Below are 13,639 nucleotides of genomic sequence, written 5' to 3' on the forward strand. Positions count from 1 at the left end.
CAGTTCTGCCCACACATTTTCTATGGGATTGAGGTCAGGGCTTTGTGATGGCCAGTCCAATACCTTGACTTTGTTGTCCTTAAGCAATTTTGCCACAACTTTGGAAGTATGCTTGGAGTCATTGTCTATTTGGAAGACCCATTTGCGACCAAGCTTTAACTTCCTGACTGATGTCTTCAGATGTTGCTTCAATATATCCACGTAATTTTTCTGCCTCATGATGCCATCTATTTTGTGAAGTGCACCAATCCCTCCTGTAGCGAAGCACCCCCACAACATGATGCTGCCACCCCCATGCTTCACGGTTGGGATGGTATTCTTCGGCTTGCAAGCCTCCCCTTTTTCCTCCAAACATAACAATGGTCATTATCGCCAAACAGTTCTATTTTTTTTGTTTTACCTTTATTTAACTAGGCAAGTCAGTTAAGAACAAATTCTTATTTTCAATTACGGCCTAGGAACAGTGGGTTAACTGCCTGTTCAGGGGCAGAATCAGAGCAGAGAACATTTCTCCAAAAAGTACAATCTTTGTCCCCATGTGAAGTTGCAAACCGTAGTCTGGCTTTTTTATGGTAGATTTGGAGCAGTGGCTTCTTCCTTGCTGAGCGGCCTTTCAGGTTATGTCAATATAGGACTCGTTTTGCTGAGAATATAGATACTTTTGTACCTGTTTCCTCCAGCATCTTCACAAGGTCCTTTTCTGTTGTTCGGCAATTGATTTGCATTTTTTCGCACCGAAGTACGTTCGTCTCTAGGAGACAGAACACGTCTCCTTCCTGAATGGTGTGACGGCTGCGTGGTCCCATGGTGTTTATGATTGCGTAATATTGTTTGCACAGATGAATGTGGTACCTTCAGGCGTATGGAAATTGCACCCAAGGATGAACCATACTTGTGGAGGTCTACAATCTTAGCTGATTTCATTTTCCAATGATGTCAAGCAAAGAGGCACTGAGTTTGAAGGTAGGCCTTGAAATACATCCAGAGGTGACTCAAACAATGTCAATTAGCCTATCCGAAGCTTCTAAAGCCATGACATCATTTTCTGGAATTTTCCAAGCTGTTTAAAGATTAAAGACTCAGTCAACTTAGTGTATTTAAACGTCTGACCCACTGGAATTGTGATACAGTGAATTATAAGTGAAATATTCTGTCTGTAAACAGTTGTTGTAAAAATTACTTGTGTCATGCACAAAGTAGATGTCCTAACCGACTTGCCAAAACTATAGTTTGTTAACAGAAAATTTTGTGGAGTGGTTGAAAAATGAGTTTTAATGACTCCAACCTAAGTGTATGTAAACTTCCCAAATTCAACTGTAAGTATTCAGACTCTTTGCTATGAGACTCGAAACTGAGCTCATGTGCACCCTGTTTCCATTGATCATCCTTGAGATGTTTCTACATCTTGATTGGAGTCCATCTGTGGTAAATTCAATTGATTGGAAATTATTTGGAAAGGAACACACTTGTCTATATAAGGTTCCACAGTTGACAGTGCATGGCAGAGCAAAAAACAATCCATGAGGTCAAAGGAATTGTCTGTAGAGATTGTGTTGGGGCACCGATGTGGGGAAGGGTACTAAAACATTTCTGCAGCATTGAAGGTCCCCAAGAACATAGTGGCTTCCATAATTCTTAAATGGAAGAAGTTTGGAACCACCAAGACCCTTCCTAGAGCTGGCCGCCCAGCCAAACTGGGCAATCGGGGAGAAGGGCCTTGGTCAGGGCGGTGACCAAGAACCTGATGGTCACTCTGACAGTGCTCCAGAGTTCCTATGTGGAGATGGGAGAATGTTCCGGAAGGACAACCATCTCTGCAGCACTCCACCAGTCAGGCTTTATGGTAGCGTGACCAGACTGTAGCCACTCTTCAGTAAAAGGCACATGACAGCCCGCTTAGAGTTTTTCAAAAGGCACGGAAAGGACTCTGACAAGAGAAACACTATTATTTGGTCAAATGAAACCAAGATATAACACTTTGGCCTGAATGCCAAGTGTCATGTCTGGGAGAAACCTGGCACCATCCCTACAGTGAAGCATGGTGGTGGCAGTATCATGTTGTGGGGATGTTTCTCAGCGGCAGAAACTGGGAGACTAGTCAGGATCGAGGGAAAGATGAATGGAGCAAAGTACAGAGAGATCCTTGATGAAAACCTTCTCCAGAGCGTGGCGAAGGTTCGCTTTCCAACAACACAACGTCCCTAAGCACACAGTCAAGACTCTGAATGTCCTTCAGTGGCCCAGCCAGAGCCTGGACTTGAACACGATCAAACATCTCTGGGGAAACCTGAAAATAGCTGTGCAGCGACGCTCCCCATCCAACCTGACAGAGCTTGAGAGAATCTGCAGAGAGGAATGGGAGAAGCTCCCCAAATACAGGTGCGCCAAACTTAGCGGCATACCCAAGAAGACTCAAGGCTGTAATCGCTGCCCAAAACTAACAATTTAATAAATTTTGAATTCAAGCTGCAACACAACAAGTCAAGGGGTATATATACTTTCTGAAGGCACTGTAATCAAAACATAAAAACTGCTCACACACAACTGCTCACAATTCTTTTTTTCTTCATCAGCACAGCAACAGCCCCCAAGACTAATGCTATCTGTGCCTGCTATCTGTCACTCAGACAGCCTAGGAAAACAAAGGGGTTTGGAAAGTGTAATGTATTCAAAGTGAATACAACAGAGCAGAACAGTATGTGAGAGAGGAGAGAGAGCTTCAAGTTGACCGTTTTCTGAGACAACCCCCCAACCCCCTCCCCAGCAGGTGTTCCTACAGACGTAAGGTGACAGTAATCAATACTGATTATTAAACTGGGAACGCCATCTCCGCATTGTGATTAATCTTCATTTGTCTGTTTGTTTACAGGACCTGGCTGGCCTCGTTTAGCTGTGAGAGAGATGACTCTCCTATTATCTCTTCCCTCAAACAACAGCAAAACACTGTCACTGTTAAATATACCCACTGATACTGTTAAAGATACACACTGACACTGTTAAAGATACACACTTTCACTGCTAAACACACACTGATACACACAGTCACTGTTAAAGGTACACATTGATACACACTGACATACTGTAACTGTTAAAGATTCATGCTGATACACACTGTCACTGTTAACGATATACACTGATACACATAGTCACCGTTTAATATACAAACTGTCATTGTTAAATATACACACTGATACACACTTTCACTGTTAAAGATACGCACTGACACACACTGGTACACTGTGTCACTGTTAAAGATACTCTGATACATGCTGTCACTGTTAAAGACACACTCTGATAAACACTTTCACTGTTAAAAATACACACTGAAACTGTTAAAGATACACACTTAAACACACTGTCACTGTAAAAGAAATACATTGATACATACTAATACACACTGTCACTGTTATAGATACACACTGACAGAAATTGTCACTGTTAAATATACACATTGATAAACGCTGATACACACTTTCACTGTTAAAGATACACACCAATACACATTTATAAACACTGAAACACACTGATACACACTGTAAGTGCTAAAGGTACACTCTCTCGCCGTTACATACACACTGATGTATGTGTACAAACTGTCACTCTTAATTAATACTTCTCTAGGGTAGGGGGCAGCATTTGGAATTTTGGATGAAAAGCATGCCCAAATTAAACTGCCTTCTACTCAGGTCCAGAAGATAGGATGTGCATATAATTAGTAGATTTGGATAGAAAACACTAAAGTTTCCAAAACTGTTAACATAATGTCGTTGAGTATAACAGAACTGATTTGGCAGGCGAAAACATGATAAAAATCCATTCAGGAAGTAGGATTTTTTTTTGTAGTAGTAGTAGTTTTCTATTCAATGCCATTACAGTATCCATTGACTTAGGACTCAAATTGCAGTTCCTAAGCCTTCCACTAGATGTCAACAGTCTTTAGAAATTGTTTCAGGCTTGTATTCTGAAAAAATGAAGGAGTAAGAGCAGTCTGAATGAGTGGACCCTGCCTTGTCACAGAGCTTTTTCATGCGCGCGACCAAAGAGAGTGCCTTTCTTGTTTACCTTTTATGTTGACGACGTTAATGTCCGATTGGAATATTATCGATTATTTAGGCTAAAAACAACCTGAGGATTGAATATGAACATCGTTTGACATGTTTCTATGAACTTTACGGATACAATTTAGATTTTTTTGTCTGCCTGTTGTGACTGCGTTTGAGCCTGTGGATGACTGAAGAAAACGCACGAACAAAACTGAGGTTTTCGGATGTAAAGAGATACTTTATCGAACAAAAGGAACATTTATTGATTAAATGAATGTCTTCTGAGTCTAAACATATGAAGATCATCAAAGGTAAGTGATTAATTTTAGCTCTATTTCTGACTTGTGTAACTTTTCTATTTGGCTGGTTACTGTTTAATGGGCAATGTTCTCAAATAATTGTAAGGTATGCTTTCGCCATAAAGCATTTTTGAAATCTGACACCGTGGTTGGATTAACAAGAAGTTCATCTTTAAACCTATGTAAAATAGTTGTATCTTTTCTGAATTTTTATAATGAGTATTTCTGTATTTGAATTTGGCGCTCTGCAATCTCACTGGATGTTGGCCAGTTGGGACGCTAGCGTCCCTCATACCTTAGAGAGGTTAAAGACACACACTGATACACACTGTCACTTTTAATGATACTCGCCGATACAAACTTTCACTGTTAAAGATACACACGGTCACTGTTAAATATACACACTGTCACTGTTAAATATACACACGGATTCACACTGTCACTGTTCAAGATACACATTGATACACATTGTCACTAAAACATACACACTGATACACACTGTCACTGTTAAACATACACACTGATACACACTGTCACGGTTAAACATATACACTGATACACGCTGTCTCTGTTAAATATACACACTGACACAATCTGTCACAGGTAAATATACACACTGATACACAAGTATACAAACAGTCCCTGTTAAACATACACACTGTCACTTTTAAAGACACTCGCTGATATACAAATATACAGCCTGATACACACTGTCACTGTTAAAGATCCACATTGATACACGCTGTCACTGTTAAAGATACACACTGATACACTGTCACTGTTAAAGATACACACTGTCATTACTAAAGATACACACTGTCACTGCAATACATACACACTGATACACACAGTCACTGTTAAAGATACACACTGTCACCGTTAAAGATACACATTGATACACACTCTCACTGTTAAAGATACACACTGATACATTGTCACTGTTAAAGATACACACTGTCACTGTTAAATATACACATTGTTACACACTGTCACTGTTAAAGATATACACTCACTGTTAAAGATACATACTGATCCACACGGTCAATGTTAAAGATACACACTGATACATTGTCACTGTTAAAGATACACACTGATACACACAGTCACTGTTAAATACACACACTGACACATTGTCACTGTTAAAGATACACACTGTCACAGGCCGGCTCATAGCCTGTGGCAAAAATGAGGGGACGCGAACAACAGGTATAGGCCAATCAAAAAGGTTCTTTATTGTAAACCAAAACTATTAACTTTAAACAAAGAAAAAGGACTGTGAAAGTATCATATTGTAAGGTGTATGTAAAGTGCAGGGATGCATGAATCTGTGTGGGTGAATGACTGAGTGAAAACTATGCAAAACTACAAAGGAACAAACAAAACAGGATCATACCTGGAGGAGCAGAGAGAGAGAGAGAGAGAGAGAGAGAGAGAGAGAGAGAGAGAGAGAGAGAGAGAGAGAGAGATTAGTGAAGCAGTTTAAATACCCTGGGCCCAGATGACTCCAATCACTAACGACCCTCTGCCTGCAGGAGGAACCGCCCCTGCACTGCAGAGGGGCCGTGACAACACTGATACACGCTGTAATTGTTAAAGATACACACTGAAACAAACTGTCATTACTAAAGATACACATTGATACACACTGTCACCGTTAAAGATACACTGTCACTGTTGAATATACACACTGTTACTATTAAAGATACACACTGAAACACACTGTCACTGCAATACATACACACTGATAAACTGGCGGCTCTGGCGGCTCCTTGCAGACTGGCGGCTCTGGCGGCTCCTTGCAGGCTGGCGGCTCTGGCGGTTCCTTGCAGACTGGCGGCTCCTTGCAGACTGGCGGCTCTGGCGGCTCCTTGCAGACTGGCGGCTCTGGCGGCTCCTGACAGACTGAAGACTATAGCAGCTCTGGACAGGCGGGAGACTCTAGCAGCTCTGGACAGGCGGGAGACTCTAGAAGCTCTGGACAGGCGGGAGACTCTAGAAGCTCTGGACAGGCGGGAGACTCTAGCAGCTCTGGACAGGCGGGAGACTCTAGCAGCTCTGGACAGGCGGGAGACTCTAGCAGTTCTGGACAGGCGGGAGACCCTAGCAGCTCTGGACAGGCGGGAAACCCTAGCAGCTCTGGACAGGTGGGAGACTCTAGCAGCTCTGGATAGGCGGGAGACTAGCAGCTCTGGACAGGCGGGCAGCTCAGGCGGCGCTGGGCAGACTGGAGACTCCGGCAGCGCTGGAGAGGAGGAAGGCTCTGGCAGCGCTGGACAGAGGAGCTCTGACGCCTCTGGACTGAGGGGCTCTGGCGCCTCTGGACTGAGCGGCTCTGGCGCCTCTGGACTGAGGGGCTCTGGCGCCTCTGGACTGAGGGGCTCTGGCGGCTCTGGACAGGCGGGAGACTCCGACAGCGCTGGAGAGGAGGAAGGCTCTGGCAGTGCTGGACAGAGGGGCTCTGGCGCCTCTGGACTGTGGGGCGGAAACTCTGGTAGCACCGGACAGGCAGGAGCACCTGTATTGATGGGACGGAGAGACAGCCTGGTGCGGGGTGCTGGCACTGGTGGTACCGGGCTGGGGACACGCACCTCAGGGTGAGTGCAAGGAACAGGACACACCGGGTTGTGAAGGTGTACTGGAGACCTGGTGTGTATAGCCAGCATCAAATCTTCCGGAACTCTAACACAAGTTTGAGGCTGAGTACGAGGAACTGACACAGGTGGCATCGGACAGCTAACGCGCTCCTCAGGGCGAATGCCATGCATACTATGCCAAACCAACAGCTCTCTCTCTTCACTCTCCTCCAATTCCATCAACAACTCCTCAAATGTCTCATCATCTCCCATCCGTTCACTCTCCTCCAATCTGTCCAATAACTCCTCGACCCTCTCAGACTCAGCCCTCCGCTTCGCCGACAGCTCTGATTCCATCCATGGCTCCTTACGGTAAACAGGGGGAGTTGGCTCAGGTCTGACTCCTGACGCTGCCACACTCTTCCTGTGCCTCCCCCCAAGAATTGTTTTGGGCTGTCTCTCGGGCTTCTTACCGCGCCACCGTGCTCGTTTCGCCAACCTCATTCTCCTGTAACCCTCCTGACACTGCTTCAGCGAATCCCATGCGGGCTCCGGCACTCTCTCTGGGTCGACCGCCCATCTGTCTATCTCTTCCCAAGTTGTATAGTCCAGATAATGCTGCCTCTCCTGCTGCTGCTGCTTCCTCTGCTGCTGTTGCCTCTCCTGCTGCTGCTTTTGCTGCTGCTGCTGCTCCTGCTGTTGCTGCTGCCGCTGTCTGTTACCACGCCGCTTGGTCCTTGGTTGGTGGGTGATTCTGTAATGGTTTTCCTCCTCTTCGTCTGAAGAGGAGAGGCGAGAAGGATGTGGTAAGGCGTGGTAAGTGTCCATGTTTTTTTATTAAAACACATAAACTGAACACTCCATACAAAAGAAGAAATGTAACGTGAATAACGAAAACCGAAAACAGTACCGTGTGGTGTAAAACACAGACACGGAAACAATCACCCACAAAAACACAGTGAAACCCAGGCTACCTAAGTATGATTCTCAATCAGAGACAACTAACGACACCTGCCTCTGATTGAGAACCATACTAGGCCGAACACAGAAAAACAACCTAGACACACAAAACATAGAATGCCCACCCAGCTCACATCCTGACCAACATTAAAACAAGGAAAACACAAAATAACTATGGTCAGAACGTGACACACTGTTAAAGTTACACACTTATACACACTGACAATGTTAAAGATACACAGAGATACACAATTATATTCACTTTCAATGTTAAACACCCTAATACACATTTTTACATGCTGATACACACTGATACACACTGTCAGTGCTAAAGGTACACACTTTCACCATTAGATACACACTGATACACAAGTATACAAACTGTCACTATTAAAGATACACACTGATACACACTGTTACTGTTAAATAAATATCCACACTGTCACTGTTAAATATACACACTGATACACACTGTCACTGTTAAAGAAACACATTGATACACACTGATACACACTTTCACTGTTAAAGATACGCACCGATACACACTGTCACGGTTAAAGATACACACTGATACACACTCTCACTGTTAAAGAAATGCACTGATACACACTGTCCCTTTAAAAATGCACACTGTCACTATTAAATATACACACTGATACACACTTTTACTGTTAAAGATACTCTGATACACACTGTCACTGTTAAAGATGCAAACTGATACACACTGTCACTGTTGATTATATACACTGATACACACTGTCACTGTTAAATATACACACTGATACACACTGTCAATGTTAAATATACACTCTCATAAACACTTTCACTGTTAAAAATCCACACCGATTCATACTGTCACTGTTAAAGATACCAAGTGATACACACTAAAACACAATGTCACTGTAAAATAAATACATTGATACATACTGATACACAATGTCACTGTTAAAGATACACACCAACAGAAATTGTCACTGTTAAATATACACATTGATAAACGCTGATACACACTTTCAATGTAAGAGATACACTCTCATACACATTTAAACACGCTGAAACACACGGTCAGTGCTAAAGGTACACTCTGTCACCGTTACATACACACTGATACACAAGTATACAAACTGTCACTCTTAAAGATACACACTGATACACAAGTATACAAACTGTCACTATTAAAGATACACACTGATACACACTGTCACTTTTAATGATACTCTCTGATATACACTTATACACACTGTCACCGTTACATACACACTGATACACAAGTATACAAACTGTCACTCTTAAAGATACACACTGATACACAAGTCTACAAACTGTCACTATTAAAGATACACACTGATACACACTGTCACTTTTAATGATACTCTCTGATATACACTTATACACACTGTCACCGTTACATACACACTGATACACAAGTATACAAACTGTCACTCTTAAAGATACACACTGACACACAAGTATACAAACTGTCACTCTGTCACTTTTAATGATACTCGCTGATATACACTTATACACACTGTCACTGTTAAAGATACACACTGTCACTATTAAAGATACACAATGATACGCACTGTCACTGCAATACATACACACTGATACACACAGTCACTGTTAAAGATACACATTGATACACACTGATACACACGGTCACTGTTAAAGATACACACTGATATACACTCACTGTTAAAGACACACACTGAACCACTGTCACTGTTAACGATGCACACTGATACACAGTTTTCACTGTTAAAGATACACACTGATACACAATGATACACACTGTCACTGTTAAAGAAACACATTGATACACACGGTCACTGTTAAATATACACACTGTTAAATATACACACTGTAACTGTTAAATATACACACTGTAACTGTTAAATATACACACTGTTAAATATACACACTGTTAAATATACACACTGTAACTGTTAAATATACACACTGTAACTGTTAAATATACACACTGTTAAATATACACACTGTAACTGTTAAATACATTATGCAATACATACACACTGATACACACTGTAACTGTTAAATATACACACTGTAACTGTTAAATATACACACTGTTAAATATACACACTGTAACTGTTAAATATACACACTGTTAAATATACACACTGTAACTGTTAAATATACACACTGTTAAATATACACACTGTAACTGTTAAATATACACACTGTTAAATATACACACTGTAACTGTTAAATATACACACTGTTAAATATACACACTGTAACTGTTAAATATACACACTGTTAAATATACACACTGTAACTGTTAAATATACACACTGTTAAATATACACACTGTAACTGTTAAATATACACACTGTTAAATATACACACTGTAACTGTTAAATATACACACTGTTAAATATACACACTGTAACTGTTAAATATACACACTGTTAAATATACACACTGTAACTGTTAAATATACACACTGATACAGACTGTCCCTATTAAAGATACACATTGATACACACTGATACACACGGTCACTGTTAAATATACACTGTTAAATATACACACTGATACAGACTGTCACTCTTAAAGATACAAACCGATACACACTGATACACACGGTCACTGTTAAATATACACACTGTTAAATATACACACTGATACAGACTTTCACTCTTAAAGATACAAACCAATACACACTTATACACACTGTCACTGTTAAAGATACACACTTATACATACTGTCACTGTTAAAAATACACACTGATACACACTGTCCCTATTAAAGATACACATTGATACACAAGTATACAAACGGTCACTCATAAAGATACACACTGATACACACTGTCACTGTTAAATATACACACTGATATACACCGTCACTGTTCAAAATGCACAATGATACATACTGATACACACTGTCACCGTTAAAGATACACACTGATACATACTGATTCACACTGTCACTGTTAAAGATACACAAATATACACACAGTCACTGTTAACTACCTGGGGGCTGCCCATCAGGAAGTCCAGGATCCAGGTGCAAAGAAAGGTGTTCAGTCCCAGGGTCCTTAGCTTAGTGATGAGTTGAACGCTGAGCTGTAGTCAATGAACAGCATTCTCATGATGGTTTACCTTACCAGGAAATAAGACTCAAATGTATCTCTGATTCCAGATTAGTGCCTTCAAAAACATCATTTTTTCTGATCGTGTTCTGAGGTGGGAAATGCTAAAACTGGGACTTACACTACATGACCAAAGGTATGTGGACACCTGCTAGTCGAACATCTCAATCCAAAATCATGGGCATCAATATTGAATTGGTCTCCCCTTTGCTGCTATAACAGCCTCCAATCTTCTGGCGCCATGTTGAAAGTCACTGAGCTCTTCAGTAAGGCCATTCTACTGACAATGTTTGTCTATGGAGATTGCATGTCTGTGTGCTCGATTTTATACACCTGTCAGCAACGGGTGTAGTTGAAATAGCTGAATCCACTAATTTGAAGGAGTGTACACATACTTTGTATACAGTACATAGTGTATGAATGGGAGAGAGGGGAAACAGAAAACAGAGTAATAGTGTGTGATATCATTCTGCTTCTCTCTCTCTCTTTCTGTGTTAATCATCTGCCCTCAATGGACACATGGAAATACATTTTTCAAGTGGCACATCTATAAATGTGTCTGATAATGGCTTTTCCGTATAATGAAAAATATTTATTTTGTTATTGTTTTTTAACAAACAGAATCTTGGATGCTTGATAGATACTCATCATACCGGAAACTTTATGAACAACTGCAAAATAAGAAATTGATCATTTGAAAAGTATTCAATTTATCTTAAGATGGAGCTATGAACAGGTTAAAAGACATACAATTGATTTGCAAATGTATATAAAAAACTGATATCACATTTACATAAGTATTCAGACCCTTTACTGAGTGCTGCAGAGATGGTTGTCCTTCTGGAAGGTTCCCCCATCTTCACAGAGGAACTCTGGAGCTCTGTCAGAGTGACCATCGGGTTCTTGGTCACCTCCCTGACCAAGGCCCTTCTGCCCCAATTGCTCAGTTTACTGGGTGGTCAGCCCTGGGAAGAGTTTTGGTGGTTCCAAACTTCTTCCATTTAAGAATGACAGAGGTCACTGTGGTTTTGGGGACTTTCAATGCTGCAGAAATGTTTTGGTACCCTTCCCCAGATCTGTGAATCGACACAATCCTGTCTCTGAGCTCTTTGGATTCCTTCGACCTCACGGTTTGGTTTTTGCTCTGACATGCACTGTCAAATGTGGGACCTTACATAGACAGGTGTGTGCCTTTCCAAATCATGTCCAATCAATTGAATTTACCACAGGTAGACTCCAATGAAGTTGTAGAAACATCTAAAGGAGGAGCTCAATTTCGAGTTTCATAGCAAAGGGTCTGAATACTTATGCAAATAAGGTATTTTAGTTTTTTACTTATTAATACATTTGCTAACATATCTAAACACCTGTTTTTGCTTCGTCATTATGAGGTATTGTGTGTAGATTGATGAGGAAAATTGTTTATTTTAGCAATTTTAGAATAAGGTTGTAAAGTAACAAAATGTTGAAAAAGTCAAGGAGTCTGAATACTTTCTGAATGCACTGTATGTGTTCCGAAATTGCACAATATTTCCTTTCATGTTTTTTTTTGTAGAATTTTTTTGTGAATTTTACCCCTTTTTCGTGGTATCCAATTATTTAGTAGCTACTATCTTGTCTCATCGCTACAACTCCCGTACGGGCTCGGGAGAGACAAAGGTTGAAAGTCATGCGTCCTCCGATACACAACCCAACCAAGCCGCACTGCTTCTTAACACAGTGCCATCCAACCCAGAAGCCAACCGCATCAATGTGTCGGAGGAAACACCGTGCACCTGGCAACCGCACTGCGCCCGCCCCGCCACAGGAGTCGCTAGTGCGCGATGAGACAAGGATTTCCCTACCGGCCAAACCCTCCCTAACCCTGACGACGCTAGGCCGATTGTGCCGGACCTCCTGGTCACGGCCGGTTACGACAGAGCCTGGGCGCGAACCCAGAGTCTCTGATGGCACAGCTGGCGCTGCAGTACTGCGCCACCCGGGAGGCCCATTTCCTTTAATGTTCACTAATTTTGACCAGAGCCCATTAGGAATAGGGTGCTATTTCAGATGCAGCCATAAAGGAGGATAAGAAAGGGCTAATGGAACTAGCAGGGCAAAGTAGAGCAGTTAGTCTGGGCAGCGTCAGAGTGCTGACATGGTGGAGGTCGAAGCAGAGCCATATTACTGACTGATTCTGTTTTGATGAGACAGTTACATACACTCAATTAGGGAATTACACCAGCCTTCACCAAGGAATAAGAATAAAAATCAAATAAGAACATGATAAAGAGTCCCAGTGTCCTCTATGGTAAGACATCGTGAATGAGTTCAGCGTAATGGGGGTTATACATTTAAAAGGAAGCGCACAGAGGGGGGGTGGGGGGGGGGGGTGGATAGAGACAGAGAGCGAAAGGGTCCTTATTAGGTTAATGTTTGACGGATTCGTTTATTAGGTTTCACCTTAGTGTAATTTGGTATCAAATTGGATGACAATTCATTAGGTGAGTGTGATGTCTGCTGGTTCTCCAGTGTTCAGGATCAGTCTGCTGAATTACAGCTGCAGTGAGGGTCCCTGACCCCTGGGTAGGGCTGTAGTCAGGGGCCCCTGGTGCTAATGGAAGTGGAGAGCTAGAGGAGGAAGAGACAGGGGAAAGCTGTCACAC

At 41.9% G+C, this 13,639-nt stretch overlaps 1 protein-coding gene across 1 annotated transcript; it reads right to left on the minus strand.

Annotated features, from left to right (window-relative positions):
- Positions 1-4,664: 4,664 nt before the first annotated feature.
- LOC149979533 (uncharacterized) lies at positions 4,665-13,323 on the minus strand. Its single transcript, XM_090189105.1, has 2 exons — positions 10,876-13,323; positions 4,665-7,694 (listed from the first exon to the last, which is right to left on the minus strand). The coding sequence occupies exon 2, from the start codon at positions 7,417-7,419 to the stop codon at positions 5,965-5,967; it is 1,455 nt and encodes a 484-aa protein (XP_090045231.1). The 5' UTR covers positions 7,420-7,694; positions 10,876-13,323; the 3' UTR covers positions 4,665-5,964.
- Between the last annotated feature and the right edge of the window lie 316 nt (positions 13,324-13,639).

Source organism: Oncorhynchus mykiss, chromosome 11 (genome assembly GCF_057628025.1).
Source record: "Oncorhynchus mykiss isolate SJ-2025 chromosome 11, ASM5762802v1, whole genome shotgun sequence".
NCBI classification, from domain to species: domain Eukaryota; kingdom Metazoa; phylum Chordata; class Actinopteri; order Salmoniformes; family Salmonidae; genus Oncorhynchus; species Oncorhynchus mykiss.

Coding starts and splice junctions, on each gene's coding strand:
- LOC149979533 (XM_090189105.1), bottom strand. CDS start 7,419: ATGAGGTTGGCGAAACGAGCACGGTGGCGCGGTAAGAAGCCCGAGAGA.